At 57.4% G+C, this 27,894-nt stretch overlaps 1 protein-coding gene across 10 annotated transcripts in view; it reads right to left on the reverse strand.

Moving 5' to 3' along the window:
- The window catches only part of KCNQ1 (potassium voltage-gated channel subfamily Q member 1), a 306,866-nt gene that overhangs the window by 53,084 nt on the left and 225,888 nt on the right, over nt 1–27,894 (reverse strand). For 5 of the 10 annotated variants that reach the window (XM_045066468.1, XM_045066495.1, XM_013059954.2 and 2 more), the window contains 4 exons: nt 20,480–20,555; nt 15,937–16,031; nt 14,896–14,942; nt 13,689–13,804 (listed from right to left, as the gene is read on the reverse strand). In XM_045066468.1, the coding sequence (XP_044922403.1) occupies nt 13,689–13,804; nt 14,896–14,942; nt 15,937–16,031; nt 20,480–20,555 (334 nt within the window). Of the gene's footprint in view, nt 1–3,764; nt 7,833–13,688; nt 13,805–14,895; nt 14,943–15,936; nt 16,032–20,479; nt 20,556–27,894 lie in introns of those variants that run through there. The other 5 variants (XM_045066472.1, XM_045066483.1, XM_045066487.1 and 2 more) reach the window with 3 other exon arrangements.

Consider the following 27,894-nt stretch of genomic DNA (forward strand, 5'->3'; position numbering starts at 1 on the left):
ACATGTTTTTCTGAGGTCGGCCAAGGCGGCTGGGCAGGGTTCGCCTCAGAGACGAGGCTCCGGCCGCCCTCACGCCTGGGCCCCCGCGGACGGCCTGCCCTCCCCGGCTCTCCCGGCGGGTGCTGCCGACCGTGCTCGCGGGGGGGCCGAGGGCCGCCGCCCACCGCCTGCTGGCCCGCACGCCGTCTCTGCCCGCCGATCCCCGCCCCGGGCCTTTCTCGGTCAACGCACGCAAGCTCACGCGGACCGGAGCTCCGTTTTTTCAAAAAAATGTAAATTTCCTTTCTGGCCAATATTTGCGGCCTATAAATAGAGTCATTCAGGAGAGGCCTCGTGGTGGGCGGTGGGAGGGGTGGGGGGGAGGGGTGGGGGTAGAGGGGTGGGGGTAGGGCAGTACCGTCCGGGCAGACCGGAAGGGAAACGCCCAGGACAGAGGGAGGGAGGTGCGGAGGACAGAATGATTCCCAGCCGCTGCCGCAGCCACAGAAACAGCAGGCCGTGGTGTAGCTGGGGAAACTGAGGCTCGGGCCCAGAAGCGCACGGGGTCAGAGCAGAGCTTGAACTCCTGGACTGGCCCCTGAGCACCACTCCCTGCCCGATGGCCGGTCCACTCTCATGGCCCCTCTCCCAGAGCTCTGCATGAGATGCCCAGGTTTCTTGGTCCCGGAACTTGCTGTACTTCCGCACGCCACAGGGCCTTTGCACGTGAGGTTCCTCGGGTGCGGATGTGGATCCACTTAGGAATTCTCCGTAGCACTTGGCCCAGTAGCACTAATGTCACCCCCTCCGTTGACTGACTCATGGGGTTACAGAGGCCCTGGTGTGACTCACTGGTTCTCATGGCTGGTGAGCCAAGGGGGCAGGGCTTGAACCCAGCTGCTGGAGGCACAGGTGCAAAGGGAGGGCTGGGTTTTGTCCTCTGTAAGATGGGGAGGGGAGATGGGAAGGTCATTGGGGGCTTCCCACCTATGAGTAGGAGGCCTGGACCATCAGTCAACCGGAATCCAGATGTGTGCATGGAAGCCTGGCTGCCAGGCTCGGGTCCTGGCTCTGCCCCCGCTGAGGCAGAACAGCAGGGAGGGACGAGGCTCCGGGTCCATAAATTTGGTGAAAAGACCCAGCCCTGGAGGCACCTAGATGGCCTTGCTGTTGGCAATGTTCTGGGCAGGCGCTGGGCCTCTTGGGCATCACGGGAGACCAGGCCATGGATGGAGGGGAAACTGAGGCTCAGAGAGCAACAAGAGCAACTCAGAGATGCCCAGGGCTCACCTCCCCATGGGCTCCTCCAGGCCCATGCCTGGGCACCATGGCCCTGGGTTCCCAGAGATGGCGACTACTGCTGGTGCAGTGTCATACTGGGGATCATAGCTTTCCACAGAGCACCCCGAGCCCCAGGGCCTGTACCCGAGTATGGCTGCTGAGGGACTGCAGGTGTTCTAGACCTTTCTGTCCCCGCACAGGTGAGACTCTTTGGCCCCTGTGGGCCTTTCAAGGCCAGAAGCAGACTTCAAAAGCCAGCACTCACAGTTCCTACTGGGCAGCCAAGGGGCATCTGCTCCTGATGGCCAGGAGGGAGGGGACTGTCATGGACTGACCGTGAGGTCAGCCTTCCTGCCTCTTGCCTTCACGTCAGACGAGGCCCAGGGCTCATTCTGGCCAACATGCTGCCCTGGGCATCAGCCCTGACGTGCGCTCCAGGGTCCAGGTCCAGGCCAGCTCTGACCTCCGTCCCACAACCATGGCCCCTTGGTGGCAAAACCCCTTAGATCCTGCCGGGGGCTCTGGTCTCACCCCTGATCGGGGGAAAGGCCGAGAACACCTGCAGCTCCCTCAGGGGCCGCCCTGACCAGGGCTTTCATTTCAGTGAGAGCAACTCAGCCCCACGGGGGTGACTGGGCCTGTCTGCCACTGGGTCACCCTGATACCCCTGGTCTCGAGGCCTCACCTGCTCCTCTGACCTCCATGAAGGGGCTCCCTTCAGTGTCGGCCTCCTGTGCCGGCCCCGTCGCCTGGACCACGGGGTTGAGCGTGAGGCGAGGAGTTGCTCAGACGACACCACGGACCCCACAGCTGACCACGGCCCCCTCCCATCACGCCCTATTATCTGTTTTGTGCAAGTGTGCCTGCTGCTGCCTGCGGGGTGCCAGTCCCTGCTGGAGGGCCACACGGCCTGTCTCCGGGGTGTTTTCTATCCCTGCTGGGAACTTGAGCTACAGAACCAAGCCTAGCATGAGGGCCCTTGGGGACTGGGCTGTCCTAGGCCCCTGCCAGGGGCAGAGGGGCTGCTGCAATGAGCTGTGCATGGGTTAGGCAGGTGGCCAGGCCTGAGGCATGGGCGAGTCTGCCGCCCCTGGAAGCCCATGGATGGTCAGACAGATGTCCTGACTCACAGACGGCTCCAAAGGCTCCTGCTCCTACCATCATGTGGCTGGAAAAGGGCTGCCCTGCTGGGACTCCGTTCCCCAAACTCCTCTGGGAAGGGCCAGTGACTCGTTCTCCCCCACGGGGTGGAGCGGAGGCCAGGAGTGTGTCCCTTCTGGGCTGGCCTTCAGGCCTGCAGGGGGCCGGGCCCCTGTGGACTGAGGGGAAGGTCTAGACCCACTTCCAAGCCCTAGAGGGAACTTGGAGGCCGGCAGAAGGGAGTGGAGGGTTGGAGCCCCGGGTCCCGGTGAGCGAGCCGCCCCCGCGGAAAAAGGGCAGAGCCCCAGAGTGGGAGGCTGCACCTGGGAAGGCGCACACGGCCTGGAAGGGGCATCTCGACCTTGGCCAAGGAAGGACGGAGCATCTCAGGGGCGCGCATGGGTGCCCCAGTCCCCCGCCCTGCGGTGCCACCCTCCCCACCTCCGTCGGGGCCACGCGCCTTCATTATCCCCGCCCTAATCATCTTCCTCGGCAGCTCGTGAGGGTCCCTCTTGCCGCTGGGGGGCCTCTGTTTGGTCAATCCCCCCCGCCCGTCCCGCTCCTGCAAACCGGGCTGTGCCAAGTGTGTCCCGTGAGACCCCCAGGCCCCGGTGCTCCGCCATCCCGGGAATGGGCACAGGAGCCGTGAGGGCACAGGATTCTCTGGCGGGAGCACATGGCGCAAGACTCCTTTCCAGAGCTCCGTGGCGCCGTGAACCGCTCCCCTCCGGCGAGGCCCGGGTGCCCCCCAGGGCAGTGCAGCCTTCCTAAACAGTGGCGTCGGCGTGGCCCCCCGCCACCCTGCCCACCCTGACAGTGGAGGGTGGACAGCCTCCCTTGGGAGACCGTGGGCCGAAGAAGCCCCCCGGGTCTGGATACGAGAAGGCCTGGCACGAGGGTCCAGGGGCCCCGAGGACTCTGACCTCAGGCCCCCCTGAGGAGCGCGGCCGCCCCGGCCCCGCCAGGTCTCCTCCACGCGGCTCGCGGGGTGCGGGACCCCCCGGCCGGCCCGCCCGCCCCGGCCCGGGAAGGGGGTTAGTGGCGCTCAGCGTCAACCGGCGCTTTCCTTACAGGTTTATCTTTGAAACCCTAGACAAAACACGGCTTGTGTGGTTTGACTGAAGAGCTCGCACCTCAGGCCCTCGCCGTCCACTAAGACGGCTCCTCAGGAAAGAAAAAATACACTAACCTTAAAATAACCAGTTCCCAGAATAGCAGCTAATGAAGGCTTCTGAAGGGGGCCCTTTGATCAGCCAGAGCCCACGCCTCCGCCTATTTACGGCCTTGTCACTCAAGAGCCAGTCACCAGCGCGGGGAGTGGGGGCGGGGGGGGGTGCGGAGGAAAGTGGGGGGGCTCGGAACGGGGCGGGGGGGGGCAGGGCTGTCCGGGGAGGCCCCCCACGCCCGACTTCTGGTGCAACCAGCCGGAGCTGGCGGTGAGGGGCATGATGGAGCCCAGGGTAGCCTGGTGCCTCCCGAGCAGCCTGCAGACGTGGCCTCCGGCCCAGACACGGCCCCTGACGGCCTCCTGGGAGCGGGAGTCAGGGGAGGCCTGGCCGCTGGGGGACAGAGGTAGAGGGAGGACTAGCGTCCCAGGCAGGCAGTGGACACGGAGGCGTGGGTCACGGACTCTGGGGGCTCGAGCGAGGGAATCCAGGGAACGTCCTGTGGGAGCTGAGGGACCCGCAAGGGCTTGCCCGTGCTGGGGATGTCGGGGCTTACGAGGTGGCCTTCATCTGCCTGTGTCGGGCACCACTCAGCAGGCGTTCCCCCTGTGGGTTGGGTGCCGGGGCGCCACACGAGAGCGGCCTTGTGCGATCACCGCTCAGCAGCCCCACGGGGTCCCGGAGCAGCTGATGTGCGGCTTGTGAAACCAAGGAAGTGAATTTTAATTGGATTTAAGTTAAGCAAATTCAAATTTAAATTTAAATATAGACCCCCAATTCAGGGATGGGAAAACTTGAAGGAGGTTTGGAGTGACTTAGGTAAGAGACCCTCCTTTTTTAACTGCACGTTTTGTATCTAAACGCGGACCGAGTAGCTCTTAGGAAACGGCATCCAAACTGAGACGCATGGTGAGTGTGAGACACGCCCGGCATTTGAGCAAACAATGTCGATCGTTCCAACGATTCTTTTCATATTTACTATATACAGAAGTGATAATATTTTCACTCTCCCGGGTTCAATAAGATATATGGTTAGAGTGAATCTGATCGATTTCTTTGTATCTTTTCGACTATTAGGAAATGTTAGGTTGTATCTGTGGTTCCCACTAGATTTCTCCCAGACAAATCCCCCAGCCTAAACTGGGGGTCAGCAAACTTTTCCGTAAGGGGCCAGACTGCAAATATCATAGATGTGGAGGCTGTTCAAGTTCTGAGTTCTGTTTCAGAATTTACTTATTTATTTACTTATTTATTTATTCTTGTTTTTTAATGTGAAAACAGGTCCGGCCCGAGATTTGGCCCTAAGGCCCCAGTTTGCGGGTCCCTAGTCTAGAGGGCCTTGGCTGAACTAGGCCAGTGGGCCTCAGTACAAGTTAGTGGGGGGGATTCCTCCCTTTCTGAGGGGTGGGAGGCTGTAGAAGCAGTTCTTTCTCAGTCCAGCCTGCTGAGGACTGGCAGCCCCACCCAGACCCCCTGGAGCTCCAGCACAAGATCCATTTACGACTGAGACCCCAGGGACCAGGAAAAACCAGACCTGTCACTACCACCCAGTCACTCCCAGAGTTATGGGGGAACAGAAGGCAGCAGAGTTGGGGACCAGCATGCGGAGCTGGGACGCTACAGCCAAGAGACACAGGCTTCCCAGAAAAATCCCGTCTTCAAAATCCTGATTCTGCCCACAGTGCGAGGATGAGCGCTTGTCTGACCGTGTGCTGGTGAGACACTCACTGGCATGGATGAGCTCCGTGGGAGGTATGGTAGGTCAGAGGCTGGAAGTACAGTGAGAGTGGAAGCCACAGACATAAGACACCTGACGAGCTGAGCAAACATGACTCTCACAGGTGACGGATGGCATCCAAGGCCAGGCCTGCCCAAGGTGGGGAGTCTCGCTGTGCAGCCCTACATGAAGCTGGGACCTTCAAAGGTCTCCTTTCGGTGTGAGGGTTAGTGAGAAATAACCCACTTCCAGAAAAGGCTGTAAAGAGAACCATCTGCGGCTAAGGGCAGTGGAACAATGTTCGCTCCAAGATATTGCATCCATGCTCAGCTTGGAAGCCCAAACACACCCTTCCTGGGTGTGTTTCTGGAAAACTTTGAGCTTAGAATTTTAAGTCCAGCATGGTAGTACCCCCCACATGTATATCAAAGGAAGGGGGAGCCACAGATCCCCCTGAGACCCTCAATTCCGCTAGGCCTCAGGAATACCCACAGATAAATTTTAGGACATATACACTTCTGATTTTAAAGAAACAAAACCCTGAAAGGCAATGAAACACCATGAATGAAAACCAGTCAGGAAAAAACAAAGACCAGAGAAGCAGACTCACAAAGAGATAGGAAAGTTAATAGAAACAAAATGTAAAAAAGCCCCATTCAATGCATTTCAAGATTTTTCAAAGTTTAAATACACAGGTGAAGAGAAAGCCTATTAAAAATGACCAATCAGGTATGAATAAGAGCCAAATAGAAGTTTCATAAATAGAAAAATAATTGATATTAAAAATTCCCTGGATGGGTTTCACAACAGATTAGATACAGCTGAAGAAATAATTAGTGAATTGGAAGGTAGACCAGAAGACGTCATCTAGAAGACAGTATACAGAGACAATCTGATTTTAGTACAAGAGGTTAAGGAATGTGGTGGGGAGGGAGAGGGTCTGCCACAGGCCTCATGAAAATTCCAGAAGGAGACCAGGAGCTCATTATCTTTCAGCGTCCAGTAAGATCCAAAGAGCTAACGACAGAGAGTAATTCCGAACTCACGTTGGACGCCAAACCACAGATGAAGGGAACTCACCAATTCCAAAGAGAACCAACAAGAGAAACTCCATGCAGACCCTGCAGTGAAAATGCAGAAGACCAGAACCATAGGAGCGATCTACGAAGCGTCCAGAGAGAAGACATGTGCTGCCTTCTGAGGAGGAAGCACTCGGCTTCACCTTTGCTCTCAGGATGAGCCAGATATGCCAAAGAACAGTTGGATAATATTTCCAATGTGCGGAGAGAAAACCATTTTGGTAACCTAGGGCCTGGAACTGTATTCCCAGTGGAAATATTTTTTAAGAATGACGACAAAAGAAGTCATTAAAAAAAAAATAAAATCGGAGAAATTCTGATTTTTGAGACAGAAACTTTAATATATACATCATCTAGGAAAAAAGTGATTCCAGATGTAAGATCTGAGATGAAAAATAAATGATGAGTGACGAAAGAGGTAACATAGGCGAGTACATTTAAACACATATTGATTGTCTGAAGCATTATTATTCATGAATCATTCGGCTAAAAAAATAAACATGAGTGAGCTAAAATATACAACAACAAAGACTGTAAGTCAGCGGGGGAGTGACTGAGTCTAAAGTTTTCTAATGTGCTTTTATTACAGATGTGGGTAAAGTAGCAATTAACTGTTATACATCCATTTAAAACGTTCTGGGTTGACATCTACAAGAATGACAATAGAATATATAACTTCAAAACCAGTAGGAAAAAAAGCAGAGAAATGGTACTCAACCCAACACACGGAGCAAAATAAACATTAAAAATTTTAGTACGAAAGGAAAACACAATATACATTGCTAGAAGTCAATCCAAACAGATTAGAAATTACTTTAAGTATAAATGTGTTAAATGATTAAAAAAAAAACCTCTCAGCCATTAAGTGTTTGTAAAAGATATCCAAAATGTGTATAAAGGATTGAAAATAAAAGAATTTTAAAACCAGACACCAAAATCAGAAAAAAAAATCACAAGAAAACTACAGATCAATATCCTTTATGAATATGGATATATTCTTAATAAAATGTTAGCAAACTGAACATGGCAATGTGGACAAGAGACGATCAACCCTGCCCAAGTGGGAAATGCAAAGTTCGTTTAACTCCCCCAAACTGGTTATTACACCACATTAGTAGCATAAGGGATAAAATTCGTTTGACCATCTCAAAAGATGCAGAACGAGCATTTGAGAAAATCCAATATCCATTCATGATAAGAACTCTGAAAATGCCAAAAGTGGAAGGAAAAATCCTCAGCCTAATAAAGAGCACGCATGGGAAACCAGCAGCTAACAGCACACTGGACAGGGAGTGACTGAGTGATTTCTCAATTCGTCAGTGCCTGGCTACTTCTAGTCAACATTTCCCTGGGTGTTCAAGGCAGCATAAATGGGCAAGAAGAGAAATTAAAGGCACCTAGACGGGAAGGAAGATGGGAAGGCAGGCGTGCCCTTCTTCACACCTGTCGCGATTCTGCATGTTGAAAATCCTAAGGAATCAACAACAATAACAACAAAACTTACTGAAGTTAATAGCAGCAAAGTCACACCTTCCAAGTCTGACATAAAATATTAATAGTATTTTCAGACACTGGTAGTAAACAATGAAAAAATGAAATGAAGGAAACAGTTCCCTTAACAATAGAACCAAAGTCATAAAAAGTTTAGGAGCAAATTTAACAAAAGCTGTGTGAGAACTGTACGCCAAAGATGACATCACTGGAAGAAACTGGAGCAGACCAAGTAAACGGCGTGCACGAGCTGTACGCATGGGTTAGGAGACTCTGTGGTTAAGACGTCAGATTCTCCCAAATAGATCCATAGGTTCAACACAATCCTTATCAAAATCCCAGCTTTCTTCTTCCCTCCCTCTCTCCCGCTCTCTCTCTCTTTCTTCCTTTCGGTTGAAACTGACAAGATGATTCTACAATTCGTAGAGAAATTCATAGGACTTAGAATGAGCAAAACAATTTAAGAAAGAAAAAAACCTTAGAAGACTCATACTACCTGATTTCAAAACATGCTATAAAGCTACAATAATCAAGATGGCGTAACACAGATTTGAGGATGGGCAGACAGACATAACAGACTTGAGAATCCAGAAACAAACCCATATAGGTAGGCTCAATTGATTTCTGGCAAAGGTGCTGCAATAAATCAATGTGGAAAACAGCGTTCTCAACAAATGGTGCCGAGGCCATTGGATATCTATAAGCAAAAAATAAAAAAAATAAAAAGTAAAAGGGCGCTTGGGTGGCTCAGTCGGTTAAGGCCTCTGCCTTCGGCTCAGGTCATGATCTCAGGGTCCTGGGATCAAGCCCTTCATCGGGCTCTCTGCTCAGCAGTGAGCCTACTTCCCCCTTTCTCTCTCTGCCTGCCTCTCTGCCTACTTGTGATCTGTGTCTGTCAAATAAATAAAATCTTTAAAAAAAAAAAAAGGCTTCATAGTATTTCAAAGGACTGATGCCACACAACCAATTTCACTGACAAGTGAGCAATTAGAAAACTCTTAGAATTCTAACAATGACAAAAATCATGCTGGAAAGAGCTGCTGGGATAAACAAGAGGTCATCACGGAGATGAGAAAGGTGTGTAAGCGAGGAGACGTTGGAATGAAATGCTACGTATCAAAACTGGGCGATGCACTTTAAGTGGTCATTAGATGAAAATGGAGAACCTTAAGGTCACACTTTAGAAATCTAGAAAGTCTAAAAATTAGCAACTGGCACTTAGCTACAGATAATACAGACATTAAAATGATAATGCCAGTAAACTGGAAAACGGAGAGGAAACACAGATTTCTAGAATATACAACTGAACAAAACTGACACGAGAAGAGATAGAAAGCCCACTGTCCTATAGCTGCCATGTCCTTGACTCGGACTGTGAAGTCTTCCCACAAAGAAAGCGCCAGGCTTGGATGGCTTTACCTTTAATGTCACCTAATGTTCAGGAGGGGAAGAATTCCAAATCCGATATGAAATATTCTAGAAAGTAGAAAAGGACAGAACACTTCTGCACTCATTCAGGGAGGTTCATGCAAATTTGACCCCACATCCTGATGAAGACGGTGTGAAAAAGGAAAATGAGGTTGTGTGTGTATCGCACACAGAAATGTCAGTGCAAACATTCTGAAGAAAACATGAGCAGGTGAGTTTCAGCTGCGTCTAAGAAATAACACAGACTTTGAAGGGCTGGTGGGACCGGAGTCTACATGGTTAGGTGGACAGTGGTCACAGAGGGAGAGGACCAACGCCTAGACCCAGCAGGGAGGGCATGGGGCCGGAGAGATGGGTGAGTGGCATCTAGGTAGCTCTTGGAGGTGAGCAGGGATGGGGCTGTTGGATGACCAGGTCTCAGGCCAGTTGGCAGCTGGGGGGATGGAGGAGTCCCTCTGGGCTGAGGACAGAGCAGGAGGAGCCGTGTCTGGGGCAGACCCCAGGTCCTGGGTAACTGGGCTTATCTGGTACCAGTGAGGGGCAAACGTGTGCTCAGCAGGGGGGTCTAGGGCCAGTGTGCTGTGTGTGTGTTGGGGGTGATCTCCCGGGCTGGGGGCATTCGTGTCCAGGAGAGAGGTGCGCCTGGCCAGGGTTTGAGGACAAGAGACTGTGGAAGGAGTGTCTATGGTGGGGGTGAGGGCCCCGTCCCACCCACGCCCTCTGAACTGGGGCATGCAAGCCCAGGCCTTCCCTGTGTCCAGCTCTAAGCCGTGAATATTTCTGGCAAAAACAGAGAAGAAAGAAATCCTCCCAGCCCACTGTGCCCCTCATATCAGCAAAAGCAAGACGAGCTGAGTTTGCAAAACACACAGGGCTCAGCATCCACCCTGCAGCCTGTCCTGGGGGCTGAGCTAAGAACATGCATGGGGGCGGGGGCTGGAGCCGTCTTCACGGCTCCCCAGAGAGCCAAGGGGACGCCTGCCGCCCGAGCAGCCCTCGCAGGGTCGGAGGTTGAGCAGGGGCCCGTGTTCTCGGGGCTCCCGTTCCAGGTCCTGGTCAGGCCCCTCTGGCCTAGTCTGTGCCGCTGCTCTGGCTGGTGCAGCCCATGGGTTTTCCGGCCTGTCCCGACCCTCCCGGTCCCCAGCGTGGCCCACCCTGCTGCTACGTGGCCTCTTTTCGAAATGACCCTGAGGTTTCGTGAACGTGAAGCACTTTGCGCTCGCCTCCAGCTCTCCACCGCGGCTCCTCACCTGCCCGCGGCCCCTACGGGGACCAGCTCTTCGCCTGACCCACTGTGTGACCTTGGGACACTGCCCAACCTCTCTGGGCTCAGTTTCCCCACATGCAAGGCAACATTTATTGGTGCGAACGAAGGTCCTTCCTTCCCAGAAGGACAGCGGGAGGGAGCGTGGCCGCTCCGGGCACTTTTACCAGAAGCGTGCGGGGAGGGTCTTTTCCTTTCACTGCTAAAGGGCGGCCAGGGCGACGCAGGCTGTCGGCCGGCAATGCCAGTTTTGCTCATCACAGCCCTGGAGCAAGGTGGGCCCTCACAGCCAGGCCAGGCCTAGACAGGGGTGCTAGGTGCTCCAGGAACAGGCGGGGGGGGGGCCCTCTGAGGTGGGGGAGGCCCTCTGGCACACAGGAGCTTTGACAAGGGCTCTGGGGAGCGGCAAGTGCCTGGGACCCTTCTCCCCTTCAGGGCCAGGCCTGCACATAAAGGGAGGGGTTCCTTGCAGGGAAACCGAGGCACCGCTGGACAAGCCGAGCTGGCTTTCCCTGGCAGCTCCCTGCACGTGGACACTCCAGGCCCCTGCTCCTCAGAACTGCTCTGTTCCTGAGAACGGGGGCGAGCAGCGGCACTCCCCAAATACCCTCCGGTCCTCCCGTCCTCTCCAAGCCCGGGTCCTGCAGCTGAGCGCGTGCGCCTGGGACAGGAGCGCCATCCTAGCTGCGGCCAGAGCCGTGCATCCCACAGGAGGGCCAGACTCCTTCCCTGCCCTCGGCCAGCCCAGTTGGGTCGGGGAAGGCCCAGGGCCTCTGGCCGGCTGGCACTGTCCAGGCCTCCTGGGCCCCTGAGGGCCGGTGGCTGCTGGACTTCCTGCCTCTAGCTTCCCGCAGTCAGCAGGACGGCTCTGGGGTTGTTTATGGTCCCAACGGCCCCAGTGATGACTGCGATAATGTGGGGCCTAGGACGGGCCACCGTGCCCTCTGGACCCGGCGAGGCCCTTTCCCAGGGTCTGTGGCTGAGGGGGCGCAGGCCAGAGTCTCAAGGGACTGCCCGGTCTGTGACACGGCCCGGAGCACCGGCTTGCGCGCTACCTGGGAGACTGCGAGCAGCTGGGTTTGGCTCAGACCGAACAGCTCCCTCCCAGCAGAAGGGGACGGAGACAGCACAGGCCCCGTCTGCCCGGTCACCCCTCACGGTGCAGTGGTCTCCCCTCTCCTTTTTGACCAAGCCTTGTTCCCAGGGGTCAGGGACTCTGGAAGACACTTTGCTTTGTTGTTTAGACAAACGAGGGTGCGTCCGTACTTCTGTATTGTGGAGGCAAGTGGGGCCCCACCGCAGCCCGCCGTGCTGCCCGTGGCCAGCCGGGCCATCCTGGTTGTCAGACCGGCACAGGTGGCTGGATGTCTGCTTCTCCCGCCTGGGCAGGGGCGCTACTCCAAGAGACCCTGTCCCCAACCCACTGTCATCCCGAGGACACCAGGTTCTAGTCCGAGCTTTAAGGGGTGGCCTGGCCTGAGAAGCAGAGGGCAGAACCATAGGAAAACTCGAACACCAGGGCAGGGAGAGGGGAGCGCATCTGGAAGCTAGTGCAACAGGGGCCACTGCCCGGGTGCCCTAGGGCAGGGAGGCCTGTGTTCCCAGGGACCACCGTGATTCCCATCAGCAGTGGAGGTTGGTCAGCAAAAGCCTGCTTGGCCAGGGTGCCAGGGCTGGACGAGAAGGTTGGAGAAAGGGGCCCGGCTCTATCTCCTGGGCCTACCTCTGCTTCCTCTGCTGTCTAGAAGCTCCCCCCGGGGTGCCTGGCCTGCCACACTGGGGGTGGCCACCAGCCGCTCTGGAGGATTATGCCAGCCCCGAGCCCCTGGTCCCCAGCACTGGAAAAGCCAAGGATACCCTGGCTCCATGGAGGGTCCCCGGGCCTCTGATATCTGCCGCCTGGGGACGTGACCTCTCTTGCTCTCTTCCTGCCAGACAAGGTCATCTGCCACCAGGCCATCTGCCCGAGAGCAGGCCAGGTACCAGCCTGGCTGGGGCCTGCACCGCCCGGGGGCCAGACCCTCCAGCAGGCCGGATGTTGGGGTTGCATAGTCAGCTGGCCAGGCTGAAAGTGAGGACCCCCGTGGGCACCTGGACAGCGGCCCTCCCTCTCCTGTCCTGGTCCCGTGCCGTGTCAGGCCCCGTGGCCAGCCCAGGCCAAGGCGGACGGTGCCCATGGAGAGGGTGTGATGCTGCGGGCCGCGGGGCCCAGGGAGCCGCACCCCTGCCCCGCCTGCCCAGCGTCAGCGGGGATGGAAGCTGGCCAGAGCCCGGCGTTGCCCGGGAAACCGAACGGCACACACAGGTCCTGCCCAGCGAAACCCGCTATTTTTAGTCTCCCGGCTACTTTCAGATAAAGCCCGTGTAGATGGACGAGCTGTCGTGCACGATAATGGCCCCCTCTGAACCCCAGAGACTTCACAGGGCGGGCCCCAGCCCGAGAAAGACCCCCTCGGCTCCCCAGGACACCCTGGGCAGAGGATCCTGTACTGAGAGGCCCGCAGGCCTGCCGGCGGTGGGGGCGTCCCGGTGGCCGAGGGCCCGTGCTTATGCCAAGGACCCACAGGCCCACGTCCCACCTGGAATGCAGTGGGGCCTTGGTCGGCCCGGCACTCCCCGAGCATGGTCTGCACCCCACATGGAGGGTCCTCGAGCCCACAGCCCCAGCTCCCCGCGACGCACCCCTGTGCCGCTCTCAGCACCTCTGAATTCCCCGAGCGCACACGGTGGCGGCACAGACGAGCCCTGTCCCCCGTGCCCTGGGCAGCCTCAGCTGCTCCCGAGAGGGGCCTCGGGGCACCAGGTGCCACGCATCAGTAAAGACACCACGTGCCAGAGTCCTACAAACCAGGGTCCTGGGGACCGACATCTGCTTCGAGTGGGGGAGTGGACGTGAGCCCCAGGGTAGGGAGGCCCTGAGCCCAGGCCGGGGTGCGGGGCGGCCCGCACACAGCTTGCGACGCTGCTGGGGGGATCGGCGGCGGCTGCGGGCACCTCCCCCAGGACCGTGACCGTCCCCAGAGCCCGCGCGGCCGTCACCAGAGCCCACGCGGCCCGAGGACCGTGACCGTGACCAGAGCCCGCGTGGCCCGAGGACCGTGACCGTGACCAGAGCCCGTGCTACCCAGGGCTCTGGTGCCTACCTTGTCTTCCACCCGGTTCAGGCGGGCCCCGACGGTGTTGCTGCCGCGGTCCTTGGTCTTCTCTGCGGGGTAGAGCGCCCAAGTCAGGGACACAGTGCTGGCGGGGGAGGGGCCGCCTAGGGTCAGGGGCCCGCATGTGAGCACCTCCACGTTGGGAACCCGGGAGGCGCAGCAGTGGGCTGGGCGGGGGCTCCTGCGAGGCCCCCGAAACCCGGCCCTGGAGGACGGGGCTGTCCCCGTGGGGGCTGCGGGCGGCGGGCAGGCGCACCCACGGGACTGGGCCGTGCGGAGGCCACGAGCTGTGGGAGGGGGAGGTCGTGGCGAGCCCGTGGTGGGCGAGCCTGTGGGTGCCGTTGCCACAGTAGCGTGTGCTCCCTTCCCGCCTCCGTGTCCCACTCCGGTAACTTGCGCCAGGGCCCAAGGGCTTTCGTTAGCCTTCGTCGTGGGGACGCGTCATCCGGCCCCGCTGACACGGGGACGGTCCGTGCTTATTAGCAACAGGGTCCCGCGGGGTGAGGTCTGCTCCTTGCTTTGGCCAGACTCGGAGCTGCTGCATGCAGTGGACCGTGCCACGGCCTAACCCTGGCTTCTGTCTGCGCTGGGAGGCCCTGGAACCGCTTAGACCTGTTTCTCCGTGATGCAGAGGCCTGGGATGTGCCCACGTTCTGCGCCCCCCGCCCCGGCCCCCTGTGTCCTGCTGGCCTCTCCAGCCTCACTGCCATCCAGCCCCCGCTAAGTCATGGCTCCCACCGGACTCGGGCTGGGCGACCCACAGGACCGGCCTGGCCTTGTCCTCCCTGGAGGGAGCTGTAGCTCCGGTCCAGGGGATGTGAGGGGTCCGGGGAACACGAGAGGTCAGGGCTGGAGAATGGCTCCCGCCAGCTGCTGCTGCTGCTGCTGCCGGCCCCTCGGGTCCCTCTGGGCTGGCTCCTGGCCCCGCATGGGGTCCTGAAGATCACACTCAGATCTCTGAGGGCCTAGAAAGGCCCCCCGTTTAAAGAGATCCGGTACAAACCAAAGATTCCTTTAAAAAGCACATGTCTAGGCCCTTGGCTGGGCAGGGGTGTGGGGGGGGTGTCCACCGGCATGTGGGCCTGTCCTGCACTTCCCAGGCCCTGCTGGCCCGTTCTGATGGGGAGAGGCGGGCCTGGGTGGAGGGGAGGTCGAGGGTCTGGTGCGGGCAGCGTGTCTGGATGAGGAAACTCACCTGAGACAGAGATGAAGAGGGAGGGCTTCCCGATGGACTGGTCCAGCCTGGGAGGGACAGAGGGAAACGGATGGAGACCGGCTTGTGCTTGGCCCGGGCTCCACACACACCCACCCAGCCCACCCAGAGTGGACAGGTGAGGTGCCCGACAGGGCGACGAACAACTCACCCGTTCTGGGGACACCCACCACTGCCCTGAGCCCGCCACGGTCCTCCTGGGCCCAGAGGCCCGTACTACTTCCGGGGCGTGCTCAGAGGCGAGGGGCAGTGGCAGAGTCCCTCAGCTTCCTCCTGGGGCAAGTGCCCCGGGTCCTGTCATTCCCTTGTAAGAAGCGCAGGCCAGGCACCTCAGCCGCGCTCAGAGAGACCGGCGGGGAGCGGGCCCTTGCAGGGTGAGGCCCCATTGCCGAGCTAGGCCGGCTGCACATCCCTCCAGCGGGTTCGCCGTGGTCGGGGGCAGCCTGAGCCTCCGGCTGAGGTCAGGATGGACACAGTGTCCCAGCCATACCCTAGGACATGGGGTGTAGGTTCCCAGGCTAGTCCACTGGAGAGGTACAGCCAGTCTGAGCCTGCACAGGCCCTGGGGACCGTGGTGTTTCCATGGGGACAAGCTCTTCCGGCTGTATGCCGGAAGCTGGCGACTCCCACTAGTTAGTGTTCCTGATTCCAGGCCCAGGATGGGGAGGCCTCAGGGGTGCAGCCCAGGGGGCAGGACTCTATGCTGGGCACTGGGTGTGTCCTGGGCAGGCCTGGCCCTCCTGGCTCCCAGGTGGTGTGGTTGGTATAGGGGTAGCTGGAGGGTATCCGTGGCTCTGTGGGGGCAGCAGGCTGGCTGGGGAGCCCCCAGCCCAGCCACCCCTGCCCCTCCCCATGCCCATGCCACGTCCATCACGCCCCCACCCCGTTCATCTCCCCCACCCGCGCTCGCATCTGTCATGCCACCCCCCACCCCTGTCCCGCCCCCGTTCATGCACACCCCTGCCCCGCCCTGCCCCTCCCCGCCCCCGTCCATGCACACCCCCGCCCCACCCCCGTGCCCACCTTCTCTGCAGCTCTTTGATGCGCACCATGAGGTTGAGGTGGCCCTGGGAGTACTGCTCGATGACGTCCCGCACATCATAGGGTTTCCGGGCTTGCTGTAGGCCACAAAGACTGTCAACCCCTGTCCCGTGCCCTGTGCTACGCCCTGTGCGCCCAGTGCCACCGGCGACAGTGATGCTGCATGGGGCCTCTCAGGGACCTGAGGAGGTCACTGCTGCTGAGCAATGAGCAATGGGGCTGTCCGGCCCAGGGCACACACAAGGGCCCCCTCGGCCCTGGGGCTGGGTCGCTGGAGCTGGGGGACCCTGGGCTGGCAGTTTGGCCTCTCTGGGCCTTAGCTTCATGCCCACCCACCACAGGGCCCCGTCGCCGCCCCTCTCCAGGTTACCAGGCCCCGTTCTTGGGAGGAACCCATCATGCTGCGGGGCCAGGAGGGGCCGGGCTCTGCGCAGCCACGGTCTTCCCGGCCCCATGCCGAGCCCTGACCCAAGCACCATTCTCAGGGCGGGGGAGAGGCCAGCAAAGGAGGCCTCGGGTGACAGCCGCAGCCTGCTGTGCCCGCTCTCTGGGGCCACGCAGGGCTGGGCAGCTGACCCCAAGGCCCCTGGGCTTGGTGCCACCTTAGAGCCCGTAAATGCACATGGGGCTCAGGTGAAACCACCAGAAACCACCACCAAGTGCGAGGCTTCTCACGACGTTGTAGAACCTCAAGCCACGTTTACGGCCCCGTTCCCAGGAGCCTGCAGGCCGAGGTCTCCCCCAGGTCGCAGCAGGCCAGTGGAATGGGCTTTTCCTGGCCCAGAGGCCCTGCACCGATGCAAGCCAGCCAGAGCTGCGTGGGAACACGACCCCTCTATCCAAGGGGCCACGGGTCGCCTGGGCGGGTGAGGCCCCGAGTGGGGCTCAGCAGCACTGGAATCCACGTTAGCAATGAGCCTGGGGCAGAGACCACGAGGAACGAGGTTCAGAGACCCACCGACTGTCCAGGCTGGGCGTCTGCCCTGGGGTCCCCTGGAGACATGTCTTCCCTGGCAGCAGAGCCTACCCCTCCTTGCGGTGGCCCCGTCCCCCAAGACTGGGGCTCCCCTAGTCTGATGGCACAGCTGGCCCTGTTTTCCCAGAAACACGGGGTACCCCGGGGTCACCTTCTTCAGATCCTGGACTGTGTTTCTGATGGGCCTAGGGGCTCTGCCAGCCACGTGGGCAACTCGACGGAGTCCTGGCAGCTCCCCTGCTAGGGTTCTGGACTCTGGGAGTTCCACGGCAGACGCCTCCTTCCTCCCAGGGGCCGGGCCCCGAAGTCCAGGCGGTCCCTGTCTCCCCGCATGACCTAGCGGGCGGGGCCCCTGGCCCTCACAGGCAACACGCAGCCCCTCTGTGGACCCCGATGAAGACCCTGAGATGGGGGGGGGGTGGGATTGGACCCAATCGTGCCCAAAGCACAGCTGCACCCTGCACAGGAAGACTCGTCTCCCTCGGGTCTGTGCTGGGCTCCAGAACCACCTTGTGAGCGATACCCAAGGCTTGTCGCGAGACCACGGGGCGGGCATGGGGGAGGACTCGGGGTGGGCCTCCGGCTCCCCGCTCGGTCGCTGAATGACCGCCATCACAGCAGCATTTAGGTACGGGCTGGGGATAACGTGCCAAGACCTAGGTCTTCCTTCTGGAAGATGGGGCGTGAGCTTCCCTTCTGGAAGAGTCTGAGCTCCTTTTCCGTGTGCCTGTGGGAGGAGGCCCTGGGTCACGACGGTCAGCCTCCTGAGGGCCCCAGGGCTCCGGGGGGCATGCCTAGGCCAGTGAAGTCTGGGCTGGGACATGGGTTGCGTTCAGAGCTCGGGGGGGAGCGGGCCTGGCCTGGGGAGGAGGGAGCACACCCCTGGGATGGGTTCCCAGAGAGGCTGGAGAGCATGGACCGTGGTGTGCAGGTGGACGTGGGCACCCGAGTGCGTCGGGATCTTGTGTGTGCGCGCGCGTGCCTCTGGGAAGGTGTGAGAGTGTGTGTGAGAGAGAGAGGGAGAGTAGGAGCACGTGCCCGCGCGGGTCTGCGGGACAGGGGTGCTGCCGGACACGGCTCTGGGGTGGAGGGTGGGGGGCGTGTGAGCCCCGTCTCCCTGCGCTCAGAGCCCAGACCACAGAAGGGTCCGTGCCTCCCGGCGGGGCCCCAGGCGCCCTGAGACTTATCTTGGAGCTGCTAGGCCCCCAGGGTCTGGTCCGCACTCCTGGAGGCCTCCGTCAGGGGCGGCCTGGGGCCCCGCCGGAGAAACCATCTCAACTTTCCCTCCAGAGCTCATTTCCTCTGACGGCAGCAGCAGAAGCCTGAGATGAGCCAAGATAATGCAGGGCTGTCCAGACTGACCGACGGTGGACACGGGAGTTCAAGGCAAACTCGAAGGGCTAAGAGCCTCTGGCTCCTCTGGCCAGACACAGGGGCGGCCCCCGGGGCACTTATCGGCTGCAGCGAGGCAGGCGGGGGGCCACCCGCCACGTCGGCAGCCCCTGGGGCTGGGGGGTGGGGTCGGGGTGCAGGCAGACAGACCAACAGGCTGTTGTGGGGGAAGGGAAGGCCTCCCTGACAGCTGGGCCCGCAGACCTCCTGACGGCCAGGCACTCCCTCCAGGCTGCTCCCCCGGGGGTCCCTCCTCCCTGTGGAACGTCGCCGCTGGCAACACGGCCCGGCCGGTGAGGCTGAGGCCGCCCCGGTCCCCTGCCTTGCTCGAGAGCCCCGGTGCCCCACTGGGACACACAGGGAGGCTCTCGGAACATGTCCATTCAAAGGCCCCCACCAGCTTTGTTTGGGGGCCCCAAGGGTCCTGGGCACAGACGTGGGGCAGAAAGCAGGGAAGGTAGGGTGGCCCGGCCTTCTTCTGGGGGCCACTTGCAGGGCCCTGGCCTGTGTCCTGCAGCAGGAAAGGGGGCCCCAGCCTAGAAGGAAGTAGGGGTCCCTGCTGATACCCCCAGGCAGTTTCTTGCCTGCCTTTCGGGGATGGGGTGCTCCCCAAGTCAGCTCTCGCCGCAGCGGGCATCTGTTTACCAAGGACAAACTCTGTCCCAAGCTGGAAGCTGCCCACATGACACTAGAACTGGGCAGTCAGAGCCTCAAGTTTTTGCCTGCTGTGCTGGGGGCCCCTCCACCCAGCAAGCCCCCTGCCCACCTGCATAGCCTCCCCCCAGCCCCGTCTTATAGGGCCCTGCTTGGGAGACTCAGCTGCCTGCTTCTAGGGTGGGGGCCATCCCCATTTTAGAAGATTCTCCACTGACCCCCACCCCTGCTCTACCCGTTTGATATCTGGGGTCTTCGCTGTCACCGCCAGGCTGCTGGCCAGTGAGGGGGCTACATCCCGGCCCTTCCCAGGACCTCCCCCGTGCTGCCCAGAGCAGTCCCCTGCAGGAGCTCCGTGCCCCTTCCCCACCCAGGGGTGCTGGTGCTGCTGGGAGGTGGGCCCCTCCTCCTCCCGCGCCCTTCAGCTCCCTGCCTCCCACGCTTCCCCTCTGTGGGAGGGAAGCCAGGGCCACCAGCTTCAGATACTCTCCGCCTCTGGGGCCATCACGTCTTCCCCAGGATCTTGCCAGGCAGACCTCCGGCTGCCAGCCAAGAATGGCACTTACGATGCCTCGTGTGTTTGGGCAATAAGAAGTCCCAAACCCTAGTGGGACCCTTTGTGTGACTTGTCCCAGTTTGGCGGTGAGCAGCCTCCCTGTCCGGGAGTGTCGGGCACACGGGCAGCAGAGCGCCGCCAAGGGAGGGTGTGCGCGGGCTGCCCGAGCCCGGCCGGCTGCGAGCCCTGGGGCTGCGTGTGACACGCGTTGGGCTGGGGGAGCACAGTTGCCAGGTCTTCTGGAAGGAGAATGGGCACACCTGAGGGTCCCTGTTTTTGCGGTCCACATGCTCTCAGAGTGGAGGCTGAGCCAGGGACCTCCTCAGACCAAGGACTATCCGCACAGCCGAAGGAAGGAGCTGAGCCTGCTAGCGGCTGGCTTTCTCTGGGGCCCTGTGGCTCCAGGGGCTCCGAGGGGTGGCTGCCGCAAACCTGGCCCTGGAGGGAAGGGGATGGGCAAGGGCGCCCCTCTGGCTCCGGCCCCAACAGAGGAGCCCTTCATCTCTCTGGAAAGGCGGCCCCCCTGGGATGCCAGGCTACCCTTCTGTTCTGACCCCCACAGGGGCGGGGGGAAGAGCAGGGCCAAGAGCACTGGCTACTGGGGGCTCCCGGGGACAGGGCTCTGGGGTCGGGGAGACCCGACTTCCCACGCAGGTGGTGTGGGGCAGACTCAGCACCTCTATCACTCCTGCGTCATCTGCCGGTCAGTTTTGGGAGAGGAGGGTGAGTCCCCGAGGCTCTGTGTGCGTCCAGCTGTAGGCTGGACCTCAGCACAGAGTCTTTTCAGGGGCATGCTGTCTTACAGAAGAAAGCGAAGTTGTTTCGGGGTATTTGGTGAGGGAAGGGTCAGGTCTGGGGTGTGGCAGGGTACGGAGGCCTTGTAGCCTTTGCCGCGAGTGGGAGAGGAGTTTCTGGGCCAGGGTGGGAGGGCTCAGTGTAGGACTCACCTGGAATTTCTTCTTGGCTACAAAGTACTGCATACGCCGAATGACCTTGATGGTGGCCCGGTGGTGTTCTCGCAGCCTTCGGGGGAGAAGGGAGAAGAGGTGTGAGTGGCCCCTGTGGCCCTCATCCTGTGCCCAGCACCTCAGACACTTGGCGCCTTCCCAAGTGTCTCCCCTCTTAAGTGCCTTCTAGAAACCTAGATCCTTCTAGAAACAAAGATCCTTCTAGAAACATAAAAATAGGAAACATGACTGATAATGTGTATAGAAAAAGCCTAGAAGGAAACAGATGCACGTGGGAGGGGTGGGGCTTTGGCTGCCGAGACTGCACGTGACCAGGCCTCCGCCAGGAAGAGTGCGCTGTCCTGTGGCTTGCACATGCCACGGGAAAACCAAAATGATCTCTAGGGACATAGTATCACGGAGCCTTTATGTATTTTTGCACTGAGAAGTCAGAGAAGCAAGGGAAAAAAGAGACCACAGAAACAGATCTTGAGGTGCGGCGGATTCAGCGGCTCCGAAGCTTGGAGCTCCTCTGTCAGGAGAGAGAGTTGGTTTTCCCGCTACTTGAATTTGGGCTGACCTTGACACTTGCTCTGGAAAAAGAATGCTGGGAAGTCACACCGTGTATAACTGATGTGCTCTTGGAACGTGGCCGCATGGTCCAGCCTGAGCTGGGTGGCTGGAGAGGTGGCTCGGAGGAGAACAGAGGTGGCCCAGTCGAGAGCCAGGATCAGGCAACAGACACGTGAGTGAAGCCACCTCTGACCATCCCGCCCCAGAGGACCGCACAAACACACACACAAAGCCAGCAGAACAACCTCCCCACGGAGCCGACTGCAAACTGCAAATTGCTGACCTCCAGAATCGTGACCGAGAAAACAAACTGTGGTCTTGACCCACACCATTGAGGTGTGGTTTCCTAGGCAGCGACGGATTACAGGTAGAGAAATTAGGACCCAGCCAGGGGTCTTGTCGCATCAGAGTCCTCAAGCGCATGGTGCTGGTTTGCATGGAGACTGGGCACTGGGCAGAGGCTGGGGGAAAAAATGGTGGATCCTAAGATGCTGGACATAGAGCATGACACCGTCATTAACTGGATGAGACTTTGAGGTGAGCGAATTTTGTGCTGAGAGGAATCAAAAAGTTACGGCCCGAGGGCAGCCTGCTGTGGATCAAAGAGGAAGGCAGGTCCTTTGCAGTTCCCCCGAGCAAGAGGCGGGGTCTGCTCCCCCCACGGCGGAAGTGGACCACGTGTATGAGCCGTGGTCTCAAGAGCCCTCAGAGCTCCCGCTGTCGTCTGTCAAATGCTGCTGTCACACAGACGTGTCTGAGCGGGGCTGCTGGAGGAGCACCGTGGAGGAGAGCAGACCGCCCGGTCCTGTGAGCCGCCAGTCGGACGCGCCCAGAGGAGACCACCCCGATGAGCCGCCCCAAATGCGGACCTTCAGGCTCGCGAGCAAACGGATGGCTGTGGTTGGCTTCCGAGCTTTGAGACAAAGACTTAAAATAACCCTGATTAATTTGTTCAAGAAGATAGATGGAGTGTTTCACCCGAGAAATAAAACCTTAAAAATAATAAACCGGAAATTCTGAAACAGAAAGAGCAATCATGGAAATTAAGAACGTGGCAGATGAATTTGATAGCAGAGGAGATCTGTAAGGGAATTTCCAGGTAGGGGCAGGGAGACAAGATAGAATCAAACATACAGAAAACCTGTAAGATGCGGGAGACAGGATTCCAAGACACATGAAATCCCAGAAGGGGAGCAGGCAAGAGAGAGGCTCAGAGGCTGAGAAGGTCCCAAATATGATGGAAGACATCAGACCGCAGACGCCAACAGGCCTTTCGCTCCTCGGGCTTCTCAGAGTCACGCTGCCGAGACCAAAGGCACAGGGAATGTCACAGAAATAGTGAAGGAGGGGTTGGGGACAATGACGCGTTACCCTGATGACCGGCTTTTCAACAGAAAGGGTAAAAGCCGGGTGACGTCTTTTTTTTTTTTTTTTTTTTTTTTAAGATTTTATTTACTTTTTTTGAGATAGAGAATGAGAGAGAGAAAGCACGAGCAGGGGGACGGACAAAGGAAGAGGGGGAAGCAGGCTGCCTGCGGGTGAGAACCCCGCCTGGGGCTCGATCCCAGGACCCTGAGATCATGACCTGAGCCGAAGGCAGAGGCTTCACCCACGGAGCCCCCCAGACGCCCCGCCAGGTGCCATCTGTAAACTCCTCAAGGAAAATCATGACCAACCTAGCATCCTAGACCCATCGAATAGACCCTAAAAATGAAGAAGGAAAGTAAGTAAATCCCGTACGATTCTCCTCCGATGAGGTCCCTAGAAGAGGCGGATTCAGAGGGACAGACAGCAGGATGGTGGCAGCCGGGGCCGGGGAGGTGGGGGGGGGCGGTTAGGGTTTCATGGGTTCAGACGTTCAGTTTCCTAAGATGAAGCAGTTCTGGAGACAGAGGCTGGGGACGGCCGCACAGCACGTGAGTGTGGTTAGGGCCCCTGAGCTGGGCACAAACACGGTTGAGATGCTGTATTTTATGTTATGTATATTTTGCCGCAGTAAAAAGGAGAAGGGAAGCTGAAACCAAAAAGCAAGAGAATTCACGGCTGGGAGAGCCGCACTGGAAGGCGCGTTCAGGGGACAGGCTGGGAAAACTGATCCCCGGGGGAAGCGTGGGGTGCGCCGAGGGGTAAGGATCGCATCAAAGGACAGATTTATGAGGACCTTTCAATTTGTGTCGACTGAAACAGTAGCACGTCATGAGGTTTAAACATGACTAGAGACAAAGAGGGACATTTCATAATTTTCCGCAACGGTCGGCTCGGGAGAAAGATCTCGATCTGACCCTGCATGCCCCCGAACCCCACATGCATCCCTGCGTCTGTGCGCGCGGAACGGAAGCGCAGGACCAAAGACGGCACGAGGGGCGCAGGGCACGGAGGGCGCCGCGCGGCTGCCAGCACCACGGGCCACCGGGGCCACGGCCGACGGGCCGATCCAGGCCGACCCGAACGAGTCAGCCACGGTGTGACGGCGAGAGTACGTCAATGCAACAGAACAAAAGTGAAGTAGGATCAACATTCGATTGATCCAGAAGGAGCAGGGAAGGAGATCAGAAAGAAGGCCGCGCGGAAGGCCGCGGGGTGTGCGCGCCACGAGGGGACAAGCGTGCCGGTGCGCGGACAGACGCCGCCAGACCGGTTCAAAAGGCACCTTGCTGTTGCTTATGAATCTGTACAGGAATCTTCATACAGACGTGAAGACGTAGAGACGTTGACAGCAAAAGGACAGAAAAAGATAAAGCCCAGGGGAGTGCGGGGAGGTAAAGCAGAGCATCCGCGGTGAACCGTGGGTAGAGCCAGGGCCGACCGTGGGTGTTTCATCCTTTAAAAAGCCGTCGCTCTGGGACAAAGATACTAATGCTAAGTCTGGATGTGCCTGGAAGCATGACCTCAAACACACAAAGGAAAGCGGCAGAAGAAAATGTGAGAGAGAAGTGACCGACCAGGGCCGGAGATGGGGGCTCCCCTGCGCCAGCCGCCGGCAGAAGACGCGGGCGAACCATCGGCAGAGGCGAGTCTGGGTGACACGAGCAGCGACTTGACCTAATGGACAGACAGGACGCCGCGCCCGGTGGCCCAAGCGACACGGAGCGTTGCCGCGAACGGACTGTGCGCAGGGCTTGGGAAGCGAGGTCCCACGGACTTCGAAGAAATTCAATCACATACGTACGTTCTCTGACGGCGGGGAAATTAAACTAAAATCAGTAAGAAAAAGATAACCAGAAAGTGCTTAAGTGTTTTAGAAATTAATTGAAATGGCCCGAGGTCCAAGCAGAAACTGCTAAGAACCAGAAAGTATTTTAAATTGGTAAAAAAAGTCCCTTGTCCCGGGTCAATCAGTGGCCGACGTGCCATGAAGGGGAGCAAGTGTTTGGAGAAAACCTGTGACCTTGACTGTACACATCAGAGGAGAAGGAAGCCAAACTCTCTTTCAAGAAGTTATTAAAAAAAAAATGAAACTCCGAGAAAGTAGGTAGAAAGAGATAATGCACAGTACAACCCAACGAAATAAAAAGTGAAGATTACATTAAAAACATCACCAAAGCCAAATTATGATTCTCTGAAGAAACTAATGAGATTGACAAACTTCTGGTCAGAGTGACTGTGTTTGTCACCCTCGGTGACAGGAAGTCACCAATGTCAGGCACCAGAAATAGAACATCTTGGGGCGCCTGGGTGGCTCAGTGGGTTAAAGCCTCTGCCTTCGGCTCAGGTCATGATCCCAGGGTCCTGGGATCAAGCCCTGCATCGGGCTCTCTGCTTGGCGGGGAGCCCGCTTCCCCCTCTCTCTCTGCCTAATCTAAAAAGAAAAAAAATAGAACATCTTTACAGATCTCAGGAGTTACAAACTCTATGCAGAGGACATTACGTACAAGAGTAATTTTGACAGTTTGGTTAAAATATATGCCTTAAACATAATATATAAAAACAGACACAAGAAGAAATAAAACCCAAATTATCCAATATTAATCACATAAATTAAATTAGGAATTTTAATGATTTTTGCATAAAGCAAACTAACAAAACCTTAAGTCTAGGTGATTCTTCTAACCATTTAAGGAAGAACTAATATCATTTTATAGAAATATTCTGGAGGATTTTTATGAAGCAGCATAGCCTTTATATCAAAACCAGACGGTATATTGCAAGACAGAAAAAACACTGGCTGATCTCTCTTGCCAACACAGAGGCCAGAATCCTGCCCGTACAGCAAACTAAACCCAGTGTTGTCTCCAAAGACACGTGACTGATGACGTTTAATTCAGTTACCCAAGGCTGCGTCAGCATCTGAGAATAAACATCCATAACCGGCCACAGAATAAATTAAGAATAAATTATACTTGTGGGGCACCTGGGGAGCTCAGTGGGTTAAAGTCTCTGCCTTCAGCTCAGGTCATGATCTCAGGGTCCTGGGATCGAGCCCCCCGTCGGGCTCTCTGCTCAGCGGGGAGCCTGCTTCCTCCTCTCTCTCTGTCTGCCTCTCTGCCTGCTTGTGATCTCTCTGTCAGATAAATAAATAAAATTTTTTAAAAAAAGAATAAAATATACCTTTTCTATAATCACAGAATAAAGTCCACACAATAACCCTAAGGAAAAACATATAATCAATTCAAAAGATGCATAGAAACATTTGATAAGACTCAAGAGCTGTTCCTAATTAGAAACATGACTCGAAGGAGAGCAGGAACAGAAGGGAACTCTATTATGTAGAAAACACACAAAAACACAAAACAAGACAAAGCCCTGTGGAGCGGACGTCACACTCAATGGTGAAATGTTAGGGGGTCTTCCTTCTGCGAGAGGGAGCAAGGCAGAGTTGTCCGTGGTCACCCTTTTTAAAAAAAAAAAAATAGTATTTATTTATTTGAGAGAGAGAGAGAGCACGAGACATGGGAGGGGCAGAGGGAAGCCGACTCCTCACTGAGCAGGGAGCCCGATGCGGGACTTGATCCCAGGACTCCGGGATGACCTGACCTGAGTCATCCGGGATGACTGACCCGAGCTGAAGGCAGATACTTCACCCACTGAGCCCTGCAGGCGCCCCGCGGCCACCCTTCCTATCGGACGCTGTCCTGAAACCCTCAGCCCGTGTGACAAGCGACGGGAAAGGAAACAGAGACAGAATCACGGGACAGGGTAAAAATAAAACCACTCTCACTTGCAAATGACGTCATCACAGATATTAAAATCTTCAGAACGTTCAGATAAACACTTTGATTGATCCGTGAATTTAGCAAGAACACCAGCTTCAATAATCACCGGTATTTCTATATGCTAGCAACCATTAGGAAATAAAACAAAAAGATGCCAATAACAGCAGCATCCAAAATCATAAAATGCCTGAGAATAAACCTACTGGAGACGAGCAAATTCTCTGCACAGAAAAGCTCCAAACCTTCGTGAAAGAAAAGAAAGAAGCCGTACATCAACTCAGGATGTGATGTTTATGAGTTGGAAGGTTTAATAGGTGCAAGGTGCTAATTTTGAGGTAGGGATTCAACGTGGCTCCAATCAGTCTTTGAATGCTTTTCTTGTTTAGTATTTCTTGGGGGGGGGGGCATATTTCAAGCGGATTCTGTGGAGAAGTGAAAGGCTGAGCGCGGACAAGGTGATTTTGAACAAAGTCGGAGGAGGTAGGCCGCCGAGCGCAAGGCTCACCGTGAAGCGTCGGGGATGGACACTGGGTGTCGCTGGAGGCGGTCTGGGGTCGCCCTCTTAATAACGGGCCACTAGACTGGATTGATGAATGCGTCCGTGGAAAAGAATGGAACATCCGAAGGTGAAAATGTAAAATGTATGTGTGTGCGCTCACCTGGTTTATGACCAAGGCACGGTTTCAGTCCACTGGGGAAAGAATGTTCTTTTCGACAAACAGCCCTGGGACAAATCGGACATCCATCTGGAAAAACTTGAGCTCTGGGTCCCTGCTGAAACCAGTTACAGAATGATTCCAGCGAGCGCAGAGACCTATAGGAAGGCAGAGGCAATCGAGCCTGGAGAGCAGAACAGCGGAATATCTCCGCGTCCTCGGGAAAGGCCACGATTTAACGAGACACAAGAAGCCCTAACTGTAAGAGAGAAATATGTGACAGACGGGGTTTCCTTAAAGTCGAGAGCGCCCTTCCATCGAAAGACCTCTTCGAGAGAACGAACAGACACTCTACAGGCTGAGAAAGGACATTTTTGGGGAAAGGACTTGTATCCAGAATATATCTAGAATTCCTACAAACCAAAAAGGAAAAGACCACATGATTAAAAAAAAAAAAAAAAAGATCACCGATTTGAACGGCCCCTCACGGACCAGGGATGGCCACACGCCCACGAACTGGCGCTCCGCACCTTTGCCCCTGGTCCACACCACAATGAAGTTCTCGCGCTCGCCCGCTGTCATGGGCAGATGAGAAGGACTGACAATGTCATGCGTTAGGGACGACGTGGCCCAACGGACCCACGTGTGCTGCTGGTGGGAGCGTGGACCGGGTCGGCCGCGCCGAGAGCTGCCCAGCGGTAACCGTGGACGGGTCCGTGTCCTGGCCCGGCACTTGTCCTTCCAGATACACACCCCAGAGACGTCCGTGCACACGGCCACCAAAAGGAGGCCTCGGAACATTTACAGCAACTTGACTCACGGGAAGTAAAGCCCAGCGTGACGAATGTCCAACTACAGCGCACAGAGAAGCCCACGGAGCTGTATTCCTGTAACGCACGAACATGCGGCACTACGGGAGAACACACTGCTGACGCTCACACAGGACACCCCCACCCTGGCCACTGGGGACAGCCGGGAAGCCCCTGGGGGCGGGCACCTGGTCACCGGGCAAGGACCCCTTGTGCCACCATGA

The sequence above is a fragment of the Mustela putorius genome, unplaced genomic scaffold, assembly GCF_011764305.1.
Source record: "Mustela putorius furo isolate JIRA1106 unplaced genomic scaffold, ASM1176430v1.1 tig00000127_pilon_pilon_pilon, whole genome shotgun sequence".
In the NCBI taxonomy this organism is placed as follows: Eukaryota; Metazoa; Chordata; class Mammalia; order Carnivora; family Mustelidae; genus Mustela; species Mustela putorius.